Raw genomic sequence first — 21,086 nt, forward strand, 5'->3', positions numbered from 1 at the left:
GAACAACATGTTTCTCAGTACATCTAAAACAACTACACAGAGTATTTTAAAAACAACAAGAAGGCATGCTATAAACAACAAGAATAAAACAAATATTTCTAACAGGGTTAAAATGTCATCTAGAATCTAGCACCCTAGCATCTAATTCTATGCGCTACACTAAGAGAGCATGGGAGGAAGAGCAACCTTCAGTCTATGGTTTTTAGGGAGAAGAGATGCAATGCCTACCATGTTGACAGCAAAGGCTATTTTTATCAGCAGAGGCGTGAAGACAGTGTTCCCTGCAAAGGGCAAACTCATGCTACGAAGCGGTCCACCTTCAGGACTCAGCTTTATTGGTTGCAGGCAAGATGTAGCATCAACAAAGTGTCCTGGCAGTAGGTGAGAAAATCTCTGGCATAATCGTGTGGGATAATCTGGGTGAAGGACCACTCCTGACAAATGGTCAAGTGGCAGCCCTTATATACTGAATCTTATCAGAAATTGGAATTTCTGACCTAAGTTTAGGAATGTCTGAAATAGATTAAGTGCATCAAGGTGTGCATCCCAAATGCTTCCTTATGAACCTATATGGTAAAAGGACGTCAATTCAGACTACATCAATTCGACTATATGTCTGTATTTGTTCTGATCTGAAATTGACATGTTGAAGAGTAGGCACTTATCCCAGACTAATTTGGCATCAGATTTTACATCTATGTCATTAGTCGGAAGACTTGACGCTTTCCCCAAATGCGATGCAGTGCGCGCAACGAAATTCGTTTTATTTATTTAAATGTTTACTTACCTGTAAAACTCCGTAATCCATACATTACTACCTCCCACCCTGCCCCTCCCCCTCCCGACGTCACTGCCCTGCAGGAACTCCCACTGCCGGCCGTGGCTGGTTGTGTATTGCGTGTCTAACAGACTGAATTTCTGAAGTGGTTCTGACTATCTGCAGATTATATTTTTCAACCGCTAAAGTCAACGGGGCTTCTTTTTGTGATAGAACAGACACTAGCTTGTTTAGATCGTCAAAATGCATATATTTCATGTTTATACTAGGCAAAGGGATGTTCCTAATGATATTTTGAGATGGCGGGTAAAAGGTTCTTCCACAACATTGTATTGTTTCTGAAAGGTTTATCAGGTATGGTTGGGCGGCTTCCAAATCACAGCAAGTAACATTTTTCAGAAATAAATGAAAACCATTATTCAGGAGTTCATGATGTGTGGGAATAGATGCAATGGGGAAAACAGATAAAACACATCTTAACTTTGGCATCAATGTACTACACACAAGGCATCACACAGAAGGTAGTGTCCAAGGGGATTCCTACAATTTGCTGTAATGTTATAAACAGGGTCTTCTTTATTTTCATTCAAACAGATGTGGGAAAAGGACATTTCCATGAATGGAACAATTGTGAATTGTGCATATTTTCACATCAGCCAATGGATTGGGCAAGAAAATGATACAGTGTATTAACCAGGTAGTTGGTAGAATGTCACTAACCGTAAAAGGTGCATTTTAAACTTATTCTATACTTAATATAGTGTGTTTATATATTCATTCTTGGCCATTGCTTTTTGAGTGAGTGTCAATTCATATGGTTAACTTATGGCACTTTCATCGAAAAGTTGCTAAAACATGAAACCTGATCTGGGTGTTTGTAGTGCCCGATTTAATTGCATAATTGCTCTGAACTGAGCATGCCTGTGTTGTAACAAACCTATGTTTTCTTTCATGAGGAGGCTGAGGAAAAAATTTAGTATAATGAGTTTCCTCTCTTAGAAAGTGTGTGAATTCCATTGTTGATAACTTTAAAAACCGTTTGCAAGTTTCTTGATCTATTTGCCTAATTCTTTCTGCAGCTTCTTTCTCTGAATATTTGTTTAAATTATTATAAATGGCGTATATTCCTGTGGTAAATAATCCTTTTTTTCTTTTAGCGTATGGTCCTAGAGGAAAGTCAGAAAAATCCATATCTTCAATAATTATGGAAAAGTGTTCCTTTGCTGGACTAGAATGTTCTAGCCATCGTTGGCATAGCTTACTTAAACTAGATGTGGTGTTTATGTTTTATAAGATGGGTAAGGATGATTAATTTTAGGTTCAGAAGTATTGAAGTGTTGGAAAGAAAATGCTGCATGCAGGTGTCAGAATTATAGGGTCATAAGGCTAAACCTTTAACAGGAAATTGGGCTGAATTACAGGTTCCATTTTGTATTATATGGTTTATGTCTGATTTAGACATATTCATTTAGATTGGCCAAGTTCTCAAAAAGCATATCGCCAATTCCATCTCTGCTGCAGTAGATTCACTAGCCCCTGTCATACGAGGCTACTCAGCGAGATGTAGGCCTACGGCTCCCTGGTTCACGGAACCTCTTAGGCTACTGAGACAAGGCTGCAGGAGACAGGAGAGAAAATGGAGGAAATCATGGGACTTTACTGATAGAGAAGCCCATAAGCAATTGTTGGGTGAATATAAAGCCGCAGTCATTAAAACCAAGCAAGAATATTTCTCTGAACTCACTACCTCTCTTACCTCATCGAAGGAGTTGTTCAAGATAGTGGACTCCCTTTGTACACTACAAGTTCCATACCCTGTGAAGGGCTCCCAGGAGCTTTGTGATAAGATCTCATCTTTTTTCTACAACAAAATCGATGAGATAGCTATTAACTTAGAAGCGCAGAAAAAATCCCTTGAGACCAATTCTATCCAGGCATTACCAATTCTAGAGGCCTGGAATAAAGACCGCTCCAAGACCCTCTCCAATTTCCCATCACTCACACTCGATAATCTCAACTCATTGCTGAATAGAACTAAATCCTGCTCTCCTTTGGATCCATGTCCTCTTAATGTGTTGAAGGAGTGTAGGAACACACTACTTCCCCCTCTGCTGGAAGTAATGAATAGTGCCCTGTTACATGGGATCTTCCCGTCAGTCTGGAAGAAAGCCATTGTTAGGCCATTACTCAAAAAATCTTCACTTGACCCCACAATCCTGAAAAACTTCAGGCCCATATCTTTACTTCCTTCCCCCTCTAAAATGCTTGAGTCTCACCTGAATCTGCATCTGTCTGCGTTCCTGGACTCCTCTGGGTTTTTAGATCATACCCAGCATGGGTTCAGGAAACTCCATAGTACAGAATCCGCACTCACTATGGTTACTGATAACATCAGAATGAAGGTAGATCAGGGTCAGACAACACTGCTGGTCTTACTCGACCTGACCGCAGCATTTGACACCCTATCTCCCTCAATTTTAACATCTCGTCTGAGGGAGATGGGAGTGGAGGGGTCAGCCCTGGATCTTCTGTCCTCTTTTTTAGATCTTAGAGAACAGAGGATTAAATTAGGAGAATACCTCTCCCCTGCTACATCTCTGCAATGTGGGGTACCACAAGGGTCGGCTTTAAGCCCGACCCTATTTAACATTTATGTGGCCCCCCTAGCGAGATTGGTAAAAGCCCAGGGAATGGAAGTAACGTCATACGCAGATGACACTCAGATAATGGTGTCTCTAGCCCAACCGGTCAGTACCTCCGCCTCCAGCTTCAGGAGTTGCATGCAAACAGTCTCTGACTGGATGATAGTCAACTCCCTGAAGCTGAACTGCGATAAAACGGAGGTGCTGATCTTTGGAAAGGACCAGGATGTGTGGTCAAGTGATTGGTGGCCGCAATCCCTGGGAACCTGCCCGGTCCCCTCCCATTCAACTAGGAACCTAGGGGTTATGTTCGACACCTCGCTGGCAATGACCCTTCAGGTTAATAGAACAGTGGCTACTTGCTGGGGAATTCTTAAAATTCTCCGCCGAATAGTACATTATCTCTCCCCGCAAGCCAGGAAACAGACAGTGGTTGCACTTGTTGGTTCAAGATTGGACTACTGCAACTCACTGTATGCAGGGATTAACAAGGGACTAATACAGCGACTGCAAACTGTACAAAATGCGGCTGCAAGATTCGTCCTGGACACTCCCCGATCCTCCTCGGCAACACTAGCCAGAAAGAATTTACACTGGCTTCCTATAGAGCATCGTATTTCTTTCAAAATCATTTGTCTGGTACACAGCGCTCTTAAATCTGAAACATCAGTTGGGCTGGGTGCACTTCTATCCAGCTATGTCCCCAGCAGATGTCTGCGCTCACGGCAACAAAATCTTCTGGCTATCCCTAGGACCAAGAAGACCAGATGGGGAGGTAGAGCCTTTTCTACAGTCGCCCCCCATCTCTGGAATGCACTCCCTCTGGAACTTAAGTCTCTATCTTCGCTTTCCCTCTTCAAAAAGGCCCTGAAAACATGGTGTTTTAAGAAAGCCTACCAGTAATCAGCTCCTGGGACAGATAATCTATCAATATTGAGCTAGGCGCCTTGATGCCCTTTGGGGCTTAGCTTGCGCGTTATAAATTTTCTTTCATTTCATTTCATTCATTTCATATCTGATTGATTGTGATCGTACGCATACGACAACCGTTACGCTCGGTGGATTCTTTCATAGAATATCACGCTGATGCTTTGGAGGTTTTCCAGGTGCTGCTGACCTCCTACCTCCCACATTTATGGACCTCTGAACTATTTGTGAATACTGTTGTTTTTCTGGCATAGGAGCCTACGGGTCCAACTACTGTTTACCCACTGGTTCTCTCAAAGTGGAAGTAAAGTGGCTCCTTCTGTCCTGATGAAGATCCCGTTACAAGGAATATTTGTTCCTCTCATTTCCATTGGGGTCAAAACATTGACTATGTCTCATATCAACCTGTACTTCAAGTATATCCACATGTAGATGACAGCAATTAATTTACTGTATCTTTTCATTGTGTTGTGGTTTGACTCAGCTAGATATACATGTTTAACTGACGGTCAGACAGGTTTTTTTCCTATACTAAATATAAATACTGTGATATCTCTTACCTTCATCCTTCAATTCTTCGCACAAGCAGCTTCTTGAGTACTTACTATTCCCACTCTATCTTAGAGCACCTGTTTTGAATTGTACAAATTGAATTTGACCTGCTGAACATGATATAAATTTGCCAATTTGGAGAATATGTTTATTTTGGGTTATATGGTTTTTACAAATCCTTTCCTTCCGCTTGGACTATTTCTACTGCACCTAAGATTTAGAAGTCGGGAACCTCGATTATCTAAGATGGAGTCAACCATACATAAAATGGAACCTGACCTTAGGGGCTTTATGTCAGCAGGTTGAGTCCATTGGCACTCATTTGTGGTAACCACATTTACTTTTCCTCATCAGACATTGACCTAGAGCAAGAAAGAGAAAAACACAAAACAGGGAATCAAAGAAAACAGGGATGAAAAAGAACCTGAAAGAGTGAGTTAAAGGGGCAGGGAGTGTCTGGTGTCGGATGAAAGGGGCATGAGGTGGAATCAAGGCTGTACATCTTTGGTATTCAGCACCCCAACATTTATTAGCACCAGCTATTGGCTTCTAACCAAAGTATTTGGCCTAGCACTTACTCTTTTACAAATTAAGCAATGGCTAATATAAAATGTGCACATCCACAAAATGATACAAAACTAGAAAGACAGCACATCAAGTCAGTACCTGAAGGGGGCTCACTCAAACAAGTCATTGTCTAAAGAGGCTGCGTCAAAGCCCCTTTCTGGTCGCTGTGCATTATGTGGTGAGTTGTATATGTTGTTGGTTTTGCGGTGCTGACACAGGATCTTACTAGACTGCTCAGGCTGTCCATTGTCAGACTGAAAAATGGGGTCATGAAATACATGATAAAACAAAGTGTGCTTCGAGCCTCCAAGTAAAAACCCTTTCATAAATGCAATGATGATAATGATGTGAAATAAAGTCACTTTACAAAAGTAAAAAATATAGGGCTAGATTTAGAGTTTGGCAGAAAGTACTCCATTGGTCAAAGTTGTAGAGAACATTACGTCCGCCACCCTGATGGACTGCCTTCCATCAAAATTAGTGATCACCGCTGACCAAGTAGTGAAATCTGTATCTGGAGAGGAAACGCCATCATAGAGGTTCCTGTCCCGCTGGTTTTTACAAAAATTATGTTTTTTAATAACAAACTCCCAAAATGGCAATTTGTTAATGAAAAACAAAAAACTGATGGCCCTCACACTCAGCGATCTTTCCCTTGGTGTGGGGTCATTATTCGTTTTTTTCCTTCCCTGGCGCTTTCCACAATAGATAAGGTGGGCAGTGTAATGCTCTTCCACCGATGGCCTCTACCCTGTCAGGCCCAAGAAGGAAGCTTTCAGTTGAAGGAGCCAAGTGGGACTCCATGGACAGAAAGCAGATGGTCCTCCCAACCCTACCTATGACGGATGAACCATCATTTTGGACGACAGCGTACTCCGTCTTGTTAGCAACAGAGTACCCTGTTTGCTAAACTCTAAATGTTTCCTTTGGTATTCTTTTAAATGGAGCACCCACATATTTTTTTTCATGGTAATAAAATGCCCCTCACTCAGTGATGCTCTAGACAGGGGTTTTCTTTGTGCTGTATGTGATGCGATAAAGCAAAGCACAGTCGCTATTAGCAACTTGTAACATTTGAGATACGCTTATCAGCTCAATGGGTGAAAGATAAAATCGAAAATCAGGTTAAGCTTTTAACAAAAAGAATCAACTCAACTCACCTCATTTGTAGCCTTTTGATTAGCACCCGCTTTAAGTAACATAACCATAATATTCAGATCTGCATTCCAGGCAGCAAGATGAATTGTCATCAAACCATGCTAAAAAAAAGAACATTTTGAACAAGTTTTAAATAGTATAAAACCTCCATTGATTTAATACAAATTATTGAATACGATCAGTCTAGCACTTCTGCTCTACCCGCTAGGATAGTCACGAGGAGCTCCAATAAATCCACAGAACCGCATAGTTTTCTGCCAGGTTGCATGTGTGTTAACAGTTTTCTAGACAGCCACACTTCTAGCAGGAAACAGAGTGGTACTTGACAAAGAAAAACACCATAGCACACGCTTGTCTTTCTGCATCTGTATTTTCCACAATGTGTTCAAAAGTTCACAATGAGATTCGCACAGTAGGCCATTACTCGATCAAGTATTTTCACTTGTGAGGCTCTCTGAAAGCTCCAGTGTGGACTGCTTGATGGATGAAAGGTCTTTTCTAGGCCTGGGAGAATCATCAGTAGCTGTCACAGAGCTCGTGCAAAGTATGCAGGGAGGACATAGAGCTCAGCCATTGATTGTTGTGGCCCCGATTACTTGCAGCACCAACTGGCTGACTGTGACTGTCATTCATGAAATATGGAAGTATGCTGTGGCCCAAAGCCATAGCACCATGTCATTGTTCTAGCAAAGAGATGAGTTAAAATAGGAAGGGGTAGGCCCTATTTGGTGTCAGCGCAGAAGGTAGAAAATTCAAGGTATGCGGTTGCAATTTTTTTTTCTGGATTTGAATGCCACCCAAAACGCACTCATTGATTACACTTAACTTACTTCCCTTTGTCACCCTGTGCTTGATGCGCACGTCAGTAGCTGCACTGTAAGTTTTGGAAATTACTCTCTTTTTCAAAGAAAAATGAATAGAATGTTTGCACAGAGTACTTAAAATCTTTTGCATTTGCAAAGAGTAACTTCCTTTCTAGGCCTGGCATAGCTAGAGCTTGTTCTCAATGGTTATCAATAAAAATACAAAAGGGAGTATTGGGACAGGTCCTTCAGTCATTACTTGAATAAAAGTATCATTATATTTTGTCTCAGTCCAGAGGAGTATTTCATTCTCATCATCATGATGTCAGTAATGAGGCGTATTACCTCACCTCCTTTCGAAAGCTGCCTTTGCAATGCATGAGGGTCATTGTTCTGAGCAAGAGCTATTTGTTTGAACACCAAAGCCATCTTGAAATGATTTCTCCAACTAAAAGCAACAAACATGCATATATCTAGCTCATTCATTAAGTATTTGTTTATTTTGTGGTTTGCGTTTGCTTCAGTACAAAAAGCTACTTTTATAAGATGGCTTCTTTGCCTCTCTTTTCTGTGCCTAACTTGTTTTAAACATTTTGATCAGTGACTAAACACCCATCCCCTCTAATATTTGACACAGCAGCAACATTATAAATGTAGTGATTAAACCAGTCATAGTCCTTCATTAAGACATCAATTTAATCTAAACAAAAGGATCTTCATTAGAACTTTGTGGGTATGCCAAAACATAATAAACATGAACGACCACCTCAACATTTGACTGAATTAAACATGGCCATTTCTTAAACTATAACTCTATGAAATTTTATATCCATAATGTTCTAAGCAGGAAGTCTCTGAAAAATCTTGTGATTCGATCACACCCACCGCTTCCTGCAGAATCTCGAAATTGTCAACGTTTAAAGCCATATCTCTTCCATATCAGGCTGACATACTCAAGTCACTCAAAGCCATGCTTTAGGAAAATGATGTCTTACCATTGTCTTACATCTAACTTCGCTATGAGGCTGCTCTCTCACTCCTACTTACCGTTGCCAATGCATCCCTCCCTCAAGGCATCTTCCCAAAAATCAGGATTGGCTAGAGCCTCCCACCCCAAGAAACCTGTACTTCACCTTAATTGTCTCACCAACTGCTGGCCCATCTCTCAACTAACATTAATCGGCAAGGTGACTGAAAAAGCAGTCTATGTTCAACTCCAAGATCACATCTATGCAAACCATCTTCTTCACAACTACCAGTCTGGCTTCAGATCATGCTGCAGCAAGAAGACCACCACCTAACACATCGTAGACAATGTCACCTTGAAATCAGATGAAGATGATCCCTGCTTCCTGATATTGCTGGACTTCTCAGTTACCTTCGACACAGTCAACCATCCCACCCTCATTTGCATCCTTGAGTCGCAAATTAAATTCAGAGTCCGTGTCCTTCAAAGGTTCTCCTCCTTCCTTTCCAACGACACCAGTGTTTTCACATGGGCACTTCCATGTCAAAAAAGATCCCTATCATATGTGGAGTCCCTCAGTAATTCCATACTGTCTCATGTCATCTTCAACCTTTAAATAGAGGTGCTTGGTGCTCTACTCCCAGATACCGGGATTACGATTCACCTATGTACCAATGATACTCAACTCTCCTTGAAATTCCCCTCTACTCAGACATCCAACACCTCAAATAAAGCTTGCACATCATCCAGACCTGAATGTCCAGCACCTACCTGAAGCTCAACCAAACCAAGATGGAATTCCAATTATTTGCTAAAATCAACAAATAAGAACAAGTAGAGACTGAGCTGCATGACATGAACCTTTATGAGTCTGAACCCCAAATGTATGACTTTACAACGCATACACTTACAACCCAGTTTTAACATCGCAACATCCACTACAACGCATTCCATTACATCGCATGACACTACATCGCATTTTAAAAAACTACCTTCACAACGCATTCCATTACATTGCATACTACCTTTACAACGCATACCATTACATTGCATACTACCTTTACAACGCATACCATTACAACGCATACCATTACATTGCATTTAAGGTAAGTATTGGATAGTATAGGGGTAAAAATTACTATTCTAACTCCAGGGGGTGCAACAGTAGGGTAAGTGTTGGATAGTGTAGGGGTTAAAATTTTCTATTCTAACTCCAATGGTTTGCGTTGTAATGGTATGCGTTATAATGCCTGTGTTGTAGTGACAAGCGATGTAGTGTCATGCGTCGTAATGTCATGCGTTGTAAAGGATGTTGCGATGTAATGCCTGCATTGTAAGTGTACATCTACATCTATGATTGCAGTGTTTACAAGGTCATTCCTGTGTATAATGCAGAAAGATTAATCAAAGGCAATCCCATCTGGGGGCCCCATGGTCAAAGTTCCAGTGGATCGATTCTAGCCCAAAGTTTCAGCAAAGTCTTCAGGCAGGTGCCGCTTTCTGAGTGAAAGCGGTACCTGCCACTGACATCACAAAGACCAGGTTATACCTTAGTGATTAAAAACTCAACAGGATCTCTGTTAAGTATTGCCCTGAAGAAGTCCTTCTGTAAAGAATAAAAGCCATCAAATAAGAAGCAACGAAATGAGAGTGACAATTGGCAATGGCAAGAGCGCCCTTGCAATACTGTTACATTTTGTTTAGGAACCTGACACTCCTGGACGCAAGCTTGAATGGTCATGGGCAACATTTGCAATGATGGTCATTCAGCACCCAGGCACACCTATGGTTACTAAATCAATTGCCACTGGTCTAGTTAGCACCACACACCATCAATATACAACGAAGATCATTCACTATGAGTGCTTTTTATTTTGATTTCTCTAAGTGCAGATGGATCGCTTGGCCATCCTTAATCATGTCGATTTTCCAGTTCCAACAAGATTATCTTTGTGCCTGCAAATTTTATTAAGATATAATCCTATTTCCACGAATAGGGAAGACTAAATTCTAAATTTTGTTGACAGTGCACTGTTTCTGCCATTAATCAAATAGCTCACAAATTATCCAGCCCTTTCGAAGAATGAGAAAATCTGAATAAGCATTCTATAAGTAGCAAAAGTTCTCAGACAGAAACTGTCTGCATTTGTCTTTATTCTACTACTGGGCAGACACTCCCTAACTATATCGAACAGATGATAAAGTAATAAAAAAAAGTGCAAGCATATTCCTCATGTTATTGTGCAATGGATGGCATGCCTAAGTCTCCCTGTGGCTGCCGGGTGCTAAAACATGCAGAACCCTCTACTGCAGCAGAGTGAAGAGCTTAGGAGTCATGCAATTCACCGTCCCTTCCTTACCTGGTCTGCAATGTTCACCTGGGCTTGGTTTTTGAGGAGGAATTCCACTATTTGATGATAGTTTCCTGCAACAGCAAAGTGAAGGGCTGTGCGCTTCAACTGTGGAAAAAGAAACAGGGTTACATTAAAGCCAAGGACAGATTTCTATTACTCGGCAACATAATGCAGTCTGATGGCAAACATTGGCTGTGGTGGACAACAAAGAAAGGCAGCATGAAGTCCACTGGGTCATCAGCACTCATACCTCATTGCTTCAGGTGGGAATGTTCTGAATGTCAATTAAAGTGTGTTAATAATGAGGTTGTATAAACTATTCATATTATCTAGTGCATTCGGATATGTGATTGGTTGATAACTCGATTGATGTAAAAAAATTTAAACTGAAGTTATATAGTCGAAATAATACTTGCAGAGATCTATGCGCACTCGAGGGCCACAACAAAAGAAGGCAGCAAAGTGTACATATTGGATGGTGGGAACGAATAAATGGCAGGGTGACTGTGAGCTGCTTGATGTAGGAGGTTGAAGCCTTATGGAACTAAAACCTTCCAATTTAGGTCTGGCGATAGCCAAGACCTTTTGATTTTGCTAACATATGTACAACACACTTACATATAGGGTCTTTCAGCCACCTCTCTTCATCCAATGTTCTATTGTTGTTTCAGTCACATTTTGATTCCACCCGCTAAAGCATACAGCATTGGGCATTGAGCCAACCTACTTAAGCCACTGTTTAACTTCACTTTGAGTGTCTGCATTTTGCTCTCTCACAAGCAGCACATACACACACAAGCTAGTTGCCAGTGTTTTTCTTTTTACTTGTGATAGCAGGACACTTCTGATGCACATTCAATCTTTATCAGATCCCATCTCCTGTCTATGCTGTTGTAAATTCCTTTGTAAGTGCATTGCTTTTCTGACTGCTGCTATTTCACAGCATATCAAATTGTGTCCATTTGAAAGTGTTGGGTATTCAATTATCCTCTTAACTTTTTTCTTTCTCTAGATTCTTTCTTTCCTTTCGTCTTTGTTCTTTCTTTCTTTCTCTTCTTTCTTTCCTCCTTTTTTCTTTATCTATTTACTTCTCTTTTTATTTCTTCCCTTTAATTCTTGCCCTTCATTCTTGCCTTATTTTTTCCTTTTCTCTTTCCGCCTTACTTTTTACTTTCCTTATTTGTTTCTTTCCTTTTCTCTTCCTTTCGCTTGTTCTTTCACTTTCTTTCTTTTTCTCTTTCTTCTCGTCCCTTCTCTTTCTTTTTTCTTACTTTCCTTCTTTTTTTTCCTTTCTATCTTTCTTTTTCTTTCCTCCCTCCTCTCTTTATTTCTCTTTTTCTTTCCTTGTCTTTCCTTCTATTTTTTTGTCCTCTTTTTCTCTTTTCCTTTCTTTCTTTCTTGCCTTGTTCATTCTTTCTTTCTGTCAAGGGGACTGCAGCCAATGCAAGAATGACTGACAATTTAAATAGTTCCATTAAAAGTGCCAGAATGTACTATGGTAATATGTGCTTATTTGCTCTTGCAAATGATTCATGATGTTTAGATTCATGAGGGCCTGGCATGTTCCAACAATAAAGTTTTGCAAAGACAAAACACAACATGCCATAATGCTGGCAGCCAATACCAGACCTATTGGCTTTGCCAATGCTTGTTTTCATTTGTTTAAGACACGCTCATACATGTCAGGTATAAACTGAAGACTAGAGGAACACAGCTGGGTATAAAGCCATTCAAGGCCAAACACTCTGTTGTTTGAAGAATGATCCAGTGTTATTTTTGTCACAAAGAGACAGCGGAACAGATTTCCAGAACGGGGAGCTCTGAAGGTGTAGAGACCTGTTCCCAAACCGTTTGTTTCTCACTTGTTGAGATGTGAATGTTGGAAGGCTGACCTTAGGCATCGGGTTGGGAGACAAGTGAGGATTATTTATGAATGGACTTCTAGTAGAAGGCTGTACCTTAAAAGAAAAGAAGCTCTCGAACAGAAACACCTAACAAGGGAGCAGAGCAGGTTTTATAGCTGTGCTTAATTTGAGGCAGTGGTTTCCAGTGCTTGGCGTCAGGACTTAATTGACAGCCCCGGCACTTATGACAGTCTGCCCCACAGGACACTGCCTCCATCATAAACTCTGTCCACTCAGGGGCCCCAACCTACCCATGGCCTCACTACATCTTCAACCTGGGCGAATCCAGAATCATCCACATGCTCACCACCTTGTTTAACACCTCAATTGCCACTGCCACCTACCCCGAGGACTGGAAACATGCAGAAGTCAACACACTACTAATGAAAACATCAGCAGACCCTAGCGAACTCAACAACCACCAACCAATCTCTCTGCTCCTGTTCTTGGCCAAAGTTTTAGAAAAAGCCATCAACCAACAACTTTCCTCAATCGTACACAAAACTGCAAGCAGCAGCATACTTGGGTCTGACTCACTCTCCATATTTAAAAACTTCTAGCAATATGTTTTGGATCATTACCGTCCAACGCAGATAAACCAAGCTGGCAATACAAGGGCCCACAGTCATGCAGGCTTTGTGGAGCATCAAAGCAAGACTTCATCCACCTAATTTGCATCTGTCCAATTTTAAATTCATACCGTTTATTACTTCCAAAAAAAACTATTCAATACAAAGGGCATTCGCCATTGCAAATCTGCAATATTACTATGTCTTGAGCCGAATGACCACAGCTTAACTGTAACGTAGTAAAGTTCTTAATTCTGTATGTGCAATTACTAAAACACGGACCGAGTGGAAAAGCACAATAGTTCCTTTGAGATCTTGTCTCACAAAACCGACTATCTTTTCATTCCATTTTATTGCTTCATTGCAAATCACAACTATTAACATGTATACTTTAATTGTGTAATTACTGCATTGTTGAATCAAAAATGTTAACATGTATATTTTAATTGTGTAATACACTCAGTTTTACTGGTATATTGTTATGGTTTTTACTAACTAAAACAATAAAGAATATTCTGATTTCTCACATCTGGAACAGAACCTCCTACCCGACTCCTCCCAATCAGGATTCCACAACAACCACAGCACCAAGACAGCCCTCATTGCGGCTACCGAGGAAGCCTTCGATATGGTCTCCCACCAAACACTCATCACAAAACTGCACAACATATTCATCCAAGGAGCAGCTCTCAGATGGATCGCCTCTTTCCTCAAAGGAAGAAAACATAAAGTCTGCCTTCCCCCTTTCATGGCTGAACCCAAGGAAATTATCTGTATTGTACCCCAAGGATCCTCTCTAAGCCCAACGCTATTCAACACTTGAATGACACCTCTGGCCAGCAGCACCAAATCATGTGGACTCAACATCATGCCCTATGCTGATGACACACAATTCGCCTCTACGAAGACACCACCAAGACCAACTTTCATAATGCATGACAGACACCGCCAACTGGATGAAGGACAACTGCCTGAAGCTCAACATGGACAAGAGAGAGGTACTGATTTTCAGAAACAAAAGCTCCCCATGAGACGCGTCCTAGTAACCCTCGGAATTTAAACCTATCCGTACCCCCACTGGCCATACTAGGAACGTATATATAAAAAACAAAAGGAGGTCTAGGAACCTAGGCATCATTCTGTATAACAAGCTAACTGTGGCTACTCAGGTCAACTCTGTCTCCTCCTCCTGCTTCTTCAACCTCCACATGCTTCATAAGATATTCAAATGGCTACCCCAAAGCTCAAGGTACACTATCACCCAGGTCCTCATTTCCAGCCGACTGGACTATGGTAACACTCTCTACACATGGATCCCAGCTCACCTCCTCTGATGACTACATACCATACAGAATGCCACAGCCAGACCCGTCCTGGATGTCCCTAAATTAGCCTACATCACCCCTTACTTCAGGGAACTCCACTGGCTCCTTGTACAGAAAAGATGCCAGTTCAGGCTCCTGACCCATGCATACAGGACCCTACACAGCTGCGGACCAGTCTACTTGATTCACCGCCTAAACCTCCATCAGCCCACCAGACGCTCTTTTATCTAAGTCTCTCATGCCACATCGAACATAGCAGATGCGGAGGTCGTTCATTCTACTAACAGGCAGCAAAGACATAGAATGACCTACCCTTTCATCTATGGACCTCCCCATCTCTTCCAGAGTTCCGAAAGTCCCTGAAGACCTGACTATTCGGTTAATCAACTGGACCCTGCCAGCGCATGGATACCCTAACGGATGACAGGTAGCATCCCATGTAATATAATCTTTTTATGAACAAGGGCCAAAATAAACTCTCCATAAATTCATAGATTTTACCCATTCACAAGGTTACAGAATATCGCCTGTTCAAAAATGGTATCCATCATGCTGCATGCTTTTTATTACCAACAGGTACCGTATATTCTGGTCAAAAGCCCTTCAGCATAAGCTATCAGATGAAAGTAACGTTTATACCCACCCTGCAGAAGTATATTCAGAATCTGCAACCAGGTTCGTATTATACATATTGCTATAGCAGGCCAGTACATCGATCCCAGTCAGGATGACAAATAGGATCCAGCACATTATCAACCATCTTAGAAACCACCCTTCAGAAAAGATTATCCGTCCTTTGTTGATGATATGTTTTATCTACTGCCAGTCATACTCTAGAGCTCTCTTACTATTTGCTTGATCACCTTTTGCTTACAGATCTTAATAAGCCTGCATTTGAGATGCCTATCAAGCTCAATTCTAACTTTGCATATAATATGTAGATTCTGTCTCATCTTGGTCTTGGCATCATGATCAAATGAGCTCCCTTCTCTATCAAGTACGAATCACCCTGGAGTGTATAGAACAGAAATGTCATAATATTAGAACTGTCATTCCCCCCCAAAACTCATAATACAAACTGTCACTGGTCATTTCAAAGGAGTCTCCTGCTTGATGATAATTATATTCGACACATATTGGAGATCATCAAAGATTTTTTTTTCTCGCAACTCTGATACCGCCTCAATTCAAGTAGTCTGGGACACTTTTAAATCCGTTGTAAGAGGGGAAACAATAAGTTATTCTAATTTCCAACGTTTAATGGCAAAAACAGAGTTAAGAGATAAAATGGATAAACTACGAAAGGCTGAATTAAATTTGGTGACACAGATATTTAACGGTAATGACTTTGACATCCAGGAAGCTCAACGACAGATAACTATTGAACGTGCTACTTCATACTCTTACTTAGCCGATCAGGTAGCGGTACAATATAAACAACACAAGGCAGAGTGCTACGAGCTAAATGAAAAAACTGGGAGAATTTTAGCTCATTGAATTAGACAAAAAGCTATGCAAAATGAGATAGTTAAAATTACTGATTTGGCTGGAGTACCCCAAGAATCTATGGAAGGGATTCTGAATGCTTTTAGTGACTACTACAAAGTACTATATAATAAACCAGAGACTGAGATCGATATAGATAGAACCCCATCTGATTATCTGAGGGGGGTTGATAATGTGCCGATGTCCGAAGAGGATGCAATGTTTCTTGGCTCCCCAATCACATGGGAGGAGATCGAGTTAGCTATTCTTAGCCTCGCATCTGGGAAAGCCATGGGGCCAGATCAAATCCCCCTCGAATTCTATCGAACTTTTAGGAACATTTTAAAGCCTGAGTTACTTAAGATCTTTGATCAAGCATTCCAGGGGCGTCCACCTGCCTCATGGTCTTTAGCTACAATTGTAGTGTTTAAAAAAAAGGGAAAGGATCCTAGTGAGCTAGGGTCGTATCGGCCTATTTCTCTCATTACGGCGGACATCAAAATTTTTTCTAAAATATTAGCAAATAGATTATTTAACATAATGCCCATGCTGGTCTCCAAGACCCAACATGGATTTATTAAAAATAGGGATACTGCTGATCATGGCAGGCGTATCATCACCTTATTTGATTGGGCACAGGCTACGGGATCCCCAGTCGGCGCTATTCTGCTGGACGCGGAAAAAGCGTTTGACAGAGTCGACTGGGGGTTCCTATGGTCTGTCCTAACATGGAAAAGGTTTCCCAGAGAGTATATTCTGGCCATACAGGCGCTATATCATGAACCGAAGGCTGTAATTCGCATAGCGACAGAAACATCTTGTTTGTTCGCAATTACTAGGGGAACAAGGCAGGGATGTCCCTGCTCCCCCTTATTATTTGCCCTGTACATTGAGCCATATTTGAATAAGATCACAAAAGAAGTAGGAATTCCACCTGTGACCATACATCAGATCGATCATAAAGTACTCGCGTACGCTGATGACGTCGCAGTTGTTACTCCCGATGTAGGTTTATCCATGCCTAAAATTATAGAACTTGCCCAAGACTTCGGGGAGCTGTCAGGCTATAAGCTTAACATTTCTAAAACTCAGATAATTCATTCTTCCACTGGCAGACCCGATAGAATAGTTCTTGCATCTACCGCTTTGTACCTTGGTGTGATAATCTCCCCAACGGTTGATGACATAGTAGGGCTCAATACAGATCCTCTATTAATGTCTACTAATAGGACTCTGGAACGGTTAAACAATCTACATCTATCTTTATTTGGTCGCACCAACGTAATCAAAATGGTCATATTACCAAAATTCCTTTATTTGTTTCGTACTATTCCTCTTCTCTTTTCTTCTCTTTTTTTTAACAAACTAGATCGAAGCATCTCCAGGTTTCTATGGGGTTATCGGAGAGCCAGAAGAGCCCTCAAATGGTGCATTATGCCAAAACTAAGAGGCGGTTTAGGAGTTCCTAGTTTTCGCTTATATTACTGGGCAGTCTTGCTAAAGCAAATGGGTATTCTAATGTTCCCAGACTATAGTTTAGATAATGCTTTGACTCCATCAATTTACGAAATGCTGCTTGGAGTGGAAGCGCGGCAATGGCTGTTCAAGTTAATAGAACCTAGTTATCACAAAAAAACTAAATTTAAAATCATGACTACCGTATCTCAGATCTGGAGACAAATTAACAGAAGGCTTCATCTTCTGCCAAAATTTAATTACTATACCCCCCTCTTACAGAATCCTATGCTACCCGAGCTTTTTAATGACCATGTCATGCATAAATGGTTTGACTTAAATATAAAATCTTTTGGTCCACTCTATCATGATGGGCAATTTGCTTCCTATTCTCAATTACAAAGTAAATTTGGTCTTGATAGAGCTGATTTTTTTAAATACTTACAGATCCGTAGCTTCTTAATTACGAAAAAATTAATTATATCACAATCTATGAGCAAAATAGACTTGTTGGAATGCTGCTGCCAGGGACATAAGATTGGTATAATATATCAGAAATGTTTGGAAAAGTTAGAAGATAATCTAGACACCTACACAAAAAAATGGGAGATCATTTTTGGCTTAGAAACTGTAGACATAGTTAGATCTCTTGAAGTCTGTAGTAAAGTTATTCTCAATGATTCATTTAAAAGTCAACATTATATGTCTATCTTTAATTTGTATTATACACCATCAAAACTATCAAAATGGAAAGCACAGAAAGGAGTGAACTGTAGTCGCTGTGGCCATAATGCGGCCGATTTGTGTCATATGTTTTTTCATTGCCCCAAACTGATCATATTTCTCACCCAAGTACAAGGCTTCCTAAATACCATTTTGGATGTAGCTATTGTTTTAACGCCCGAACTTGTTATACTTGGAATACAAACTGACCAAATCGCCAATAGAACAATTGCTGAAGAAGGGTTCATTTTCATCGCAATGTCTTCCTATCGCAACTGTATAACCTCTCGCTGGTTGGATATTGAACCGCCTGTGTTCAATCAATGGCAGTCAAAATTGTTGAATATTTATCAGTTGGAAAATGCTGTATACAAATTTAAAGGCTTGAGAAGGAAGATACTAGGCCAAAAAATATGGTTACCCATCACGAATTGGTTATGACCATGGTCATTCTTTCAGTAATATTTTTTGTTTTCCTGATTTTTTTCTGTGCTCTCTTTATGATTATGTATCTACGGTATATATCTTTTACCTTTGTTTTGTTTCTCTGTGCAATTTATCCACTGCCAATAAAATAATAAAAAAAAAAAAAAAAAAAAAAAAAGAATGAGAACACACTCCCTCCAGCCCTTCTCAGGACACTTGCTCAACACAGTAGACTTCATCTCCGAAAACAAAGGGGATTTAAAAACCCATAATCTCACATAAAGGAAAATATAATGTTTGTTGCCCAAATCATGAACGGCTGGTGGATTCAACTTTGTTTATTTTCTGGGTTTAGTTTGAGTCCAATTTAAAGTGGAAAGTACATGAAGATGGAGGCAGTGCCCTTCTCACTGGTATTGTATATGTTGCAGCCTTACACACCAAGGGGCTTTGGAAGGGTTAAGAATGACCAGTGGCTCTCCGTATATGTCTGCCTCATCTTCACAACATGCTGCCTGGTCTACAGGGTGGACAACTCCAGCTACACGAGGAACCTGGCAACTAAGATCAGGAGAACCAGAGGGATAAGCAAGATGTCCAGCGCCAGCCAGTTAGGAATCGAAAATGGGAAAAACTGAAAAGAAAACTAGATACCAGGCCTTTTCCTGTTATGCTGCAGGAGACTGGACCAAGACCACCATCCCAACCCAATCTTCATCTCTCGTCCTTTTCAAACGAGAGCTAAAGGCTTGCCTTGTCAAGCAACAAATTGTCCCAGAGTACCTTCTTAGTGACATGGCCCTTGAGAACTATTCCTTCTATCACCCACTTAACATAATATTCCACCTCTCTTCCTTCCGCCTCTGACTCTGACTGTCCACTCCTCTCCCTTACACTTTAATTTCTCACACACTGCCCCTTTGATAGCATGTATTAAAGGCCCTTCTTGTGTCAGGTTTACGCAATAAACACACCCCATACATACAATCAAGGCAGTTTAAGTACCAAAGCTCTCTGAGATTTTACACTTCAGCAATTTCTGTGTCCTTAGGGAGAAAAACAATGCAGCATAAAATGCCCATGATAGAAAGATTCCACCAGAGCTGGTGCCTGGGGCTGGACTCTAGGCAGGGAGTGTTCTGCTGGCTGTGAAACAACAGAGTAAAACTTGGAAAACATTTGTAATTTTCATAAATGCAAACACATTCAGACTGATGTTAGTTTGGGGTATTTTGGTTTTCCAAGCGTCCACAATGATTGGGAGACTGTAGTATGGGTCATGGAATGCAATGCGACAATCACTACAGCATGTTTTGTGGCAGGGATTCCTTCAGATCATGAAGTCTGAGTGCACTGCTGCAAGAGAGCTCGGTGTAGAGTAACAAGCGGAGAATATTAATCTACGACAAACGAGCTCCAAAGCACCTTATGAGGCAAGGTTTCAAGGCAGAGTTGAGGCTGAATGCATTGTAAGACTCAAATAAATATGAAAGATCTTTCAGCCCTCCTTTAGTGAACAACAGCTCCACATTCACGCACTTTTTTTTAATGCTTTTTTTTTAAGTTGAAAAGTTACAATCAACAAACAACAACAAAATATTCAGAAATAAAGCAGCAATTCATAACAAACACACGCACGCACAGACACAGACACTTATTGCAAAACGGCAGTCACAATTGTGTAGTTAAAATTAGATCAGAGTTTCCATAGGAAAAGCGTTTTTTATTCCGATAGTAATTTGTGCACCATTTGACAAATCTTCACGAGACTTCCCTCCCCCCTCCCAAAAATAATAATCATCCACCTCAGTTCCATTCTAGAAAGTTTTCCTCCGATCTGCGAAGGAGGGGCCAAGAAAAATTAAGGTCTCAAAACGTTGATTTCCCATGTTAATTTCCAAATTAAACTTCTGTCATTCTACAGAAAAAACAGCTGAACAGAATTACACCAAATGTGGCAACAAGTTCATACTTTACTCAGAAAGTGTGCTTGCTTTTTGTGGTTTGGGTAAATACGTTCAGCTGTTTGAGAAATTTGCATTTAAATATGTGTTTGGGTTGGGTTTGAAGGGATTCAAAAATTAAGTTTAACTGGATGGTATAGACACAGTTGGTTCAGGGGAACCATAGCTTTAAACAAATGGGGCCTTCTGCTTGGCCCACTGAGCTTTTTATAGCCCTTGGGTCTTTTCGGTACTATGGTTCCAGTACACCTCTAGAAAACAACCGGTCTGGTAAGATAGTGGGGGTGCACACGGACACTGCAGGACAGGTGAGCGAAGTAGGGGCAGCACCACTGGACCACGGAGGGCAGGAGGGAAAGGCAGAGACAACAGGGCAGATGGAAGGAAGCAGGAGCAAGCTGACCGCAAAGGAGAGTCCAAAATAAGCAGGGGCAAACAAGTGCACCAGGGAGGGCAAGTAGGAGAGGGTAGACACAGCACATAGGGA

The 21,086-nt window shown here is 40.9% G+C and overlaps 1 protein-coding gene across 1 annotated transcript in view; it reads right to left on the minus strand.

Annotated features, from left to right (window-relative positions):
- Positions 1-21,086, minus strand: part of ANKDD1B (ankyrin repeat and death domain containing 1B) — a 602,007-nt gene that overhangs the window by 369,539 nt on the left and 211,382 nt on the right. Inside the window, exons 3-4 of the mRNA XM_086960762.1 lie at positions 10,755-10,853; positions 6,627-6,725 (exon numbers count right to left, since the gene is read on the minus strand). Coding sequence (XP_086816888.1) covers positions 6,627-6,725; positions 10,755-10,853 — 198 coding nt within the window. The remainder of the gene's footprint in view (positions 1-6,626; positions 6,726-10,754; positions 10,854-21,086) is intronic.

The sequence above is a fragment of the Lissotriton vulgaris genome, chromosome 3_1 (genome assembly GCF_964263255.1).
Source record: "Lissotriton vulgaris chromosome 3_1, aLisVul1.2, whole genome shotgun sequence".
In the NCBI taxonomy this organism is placed as follows: domain Eukaryota; kingdom Metazoa; phylum Chordata; class Amphibia; order Caudata; family Salamandridae; genus Lissotriton; species Lissotriton vulgaris.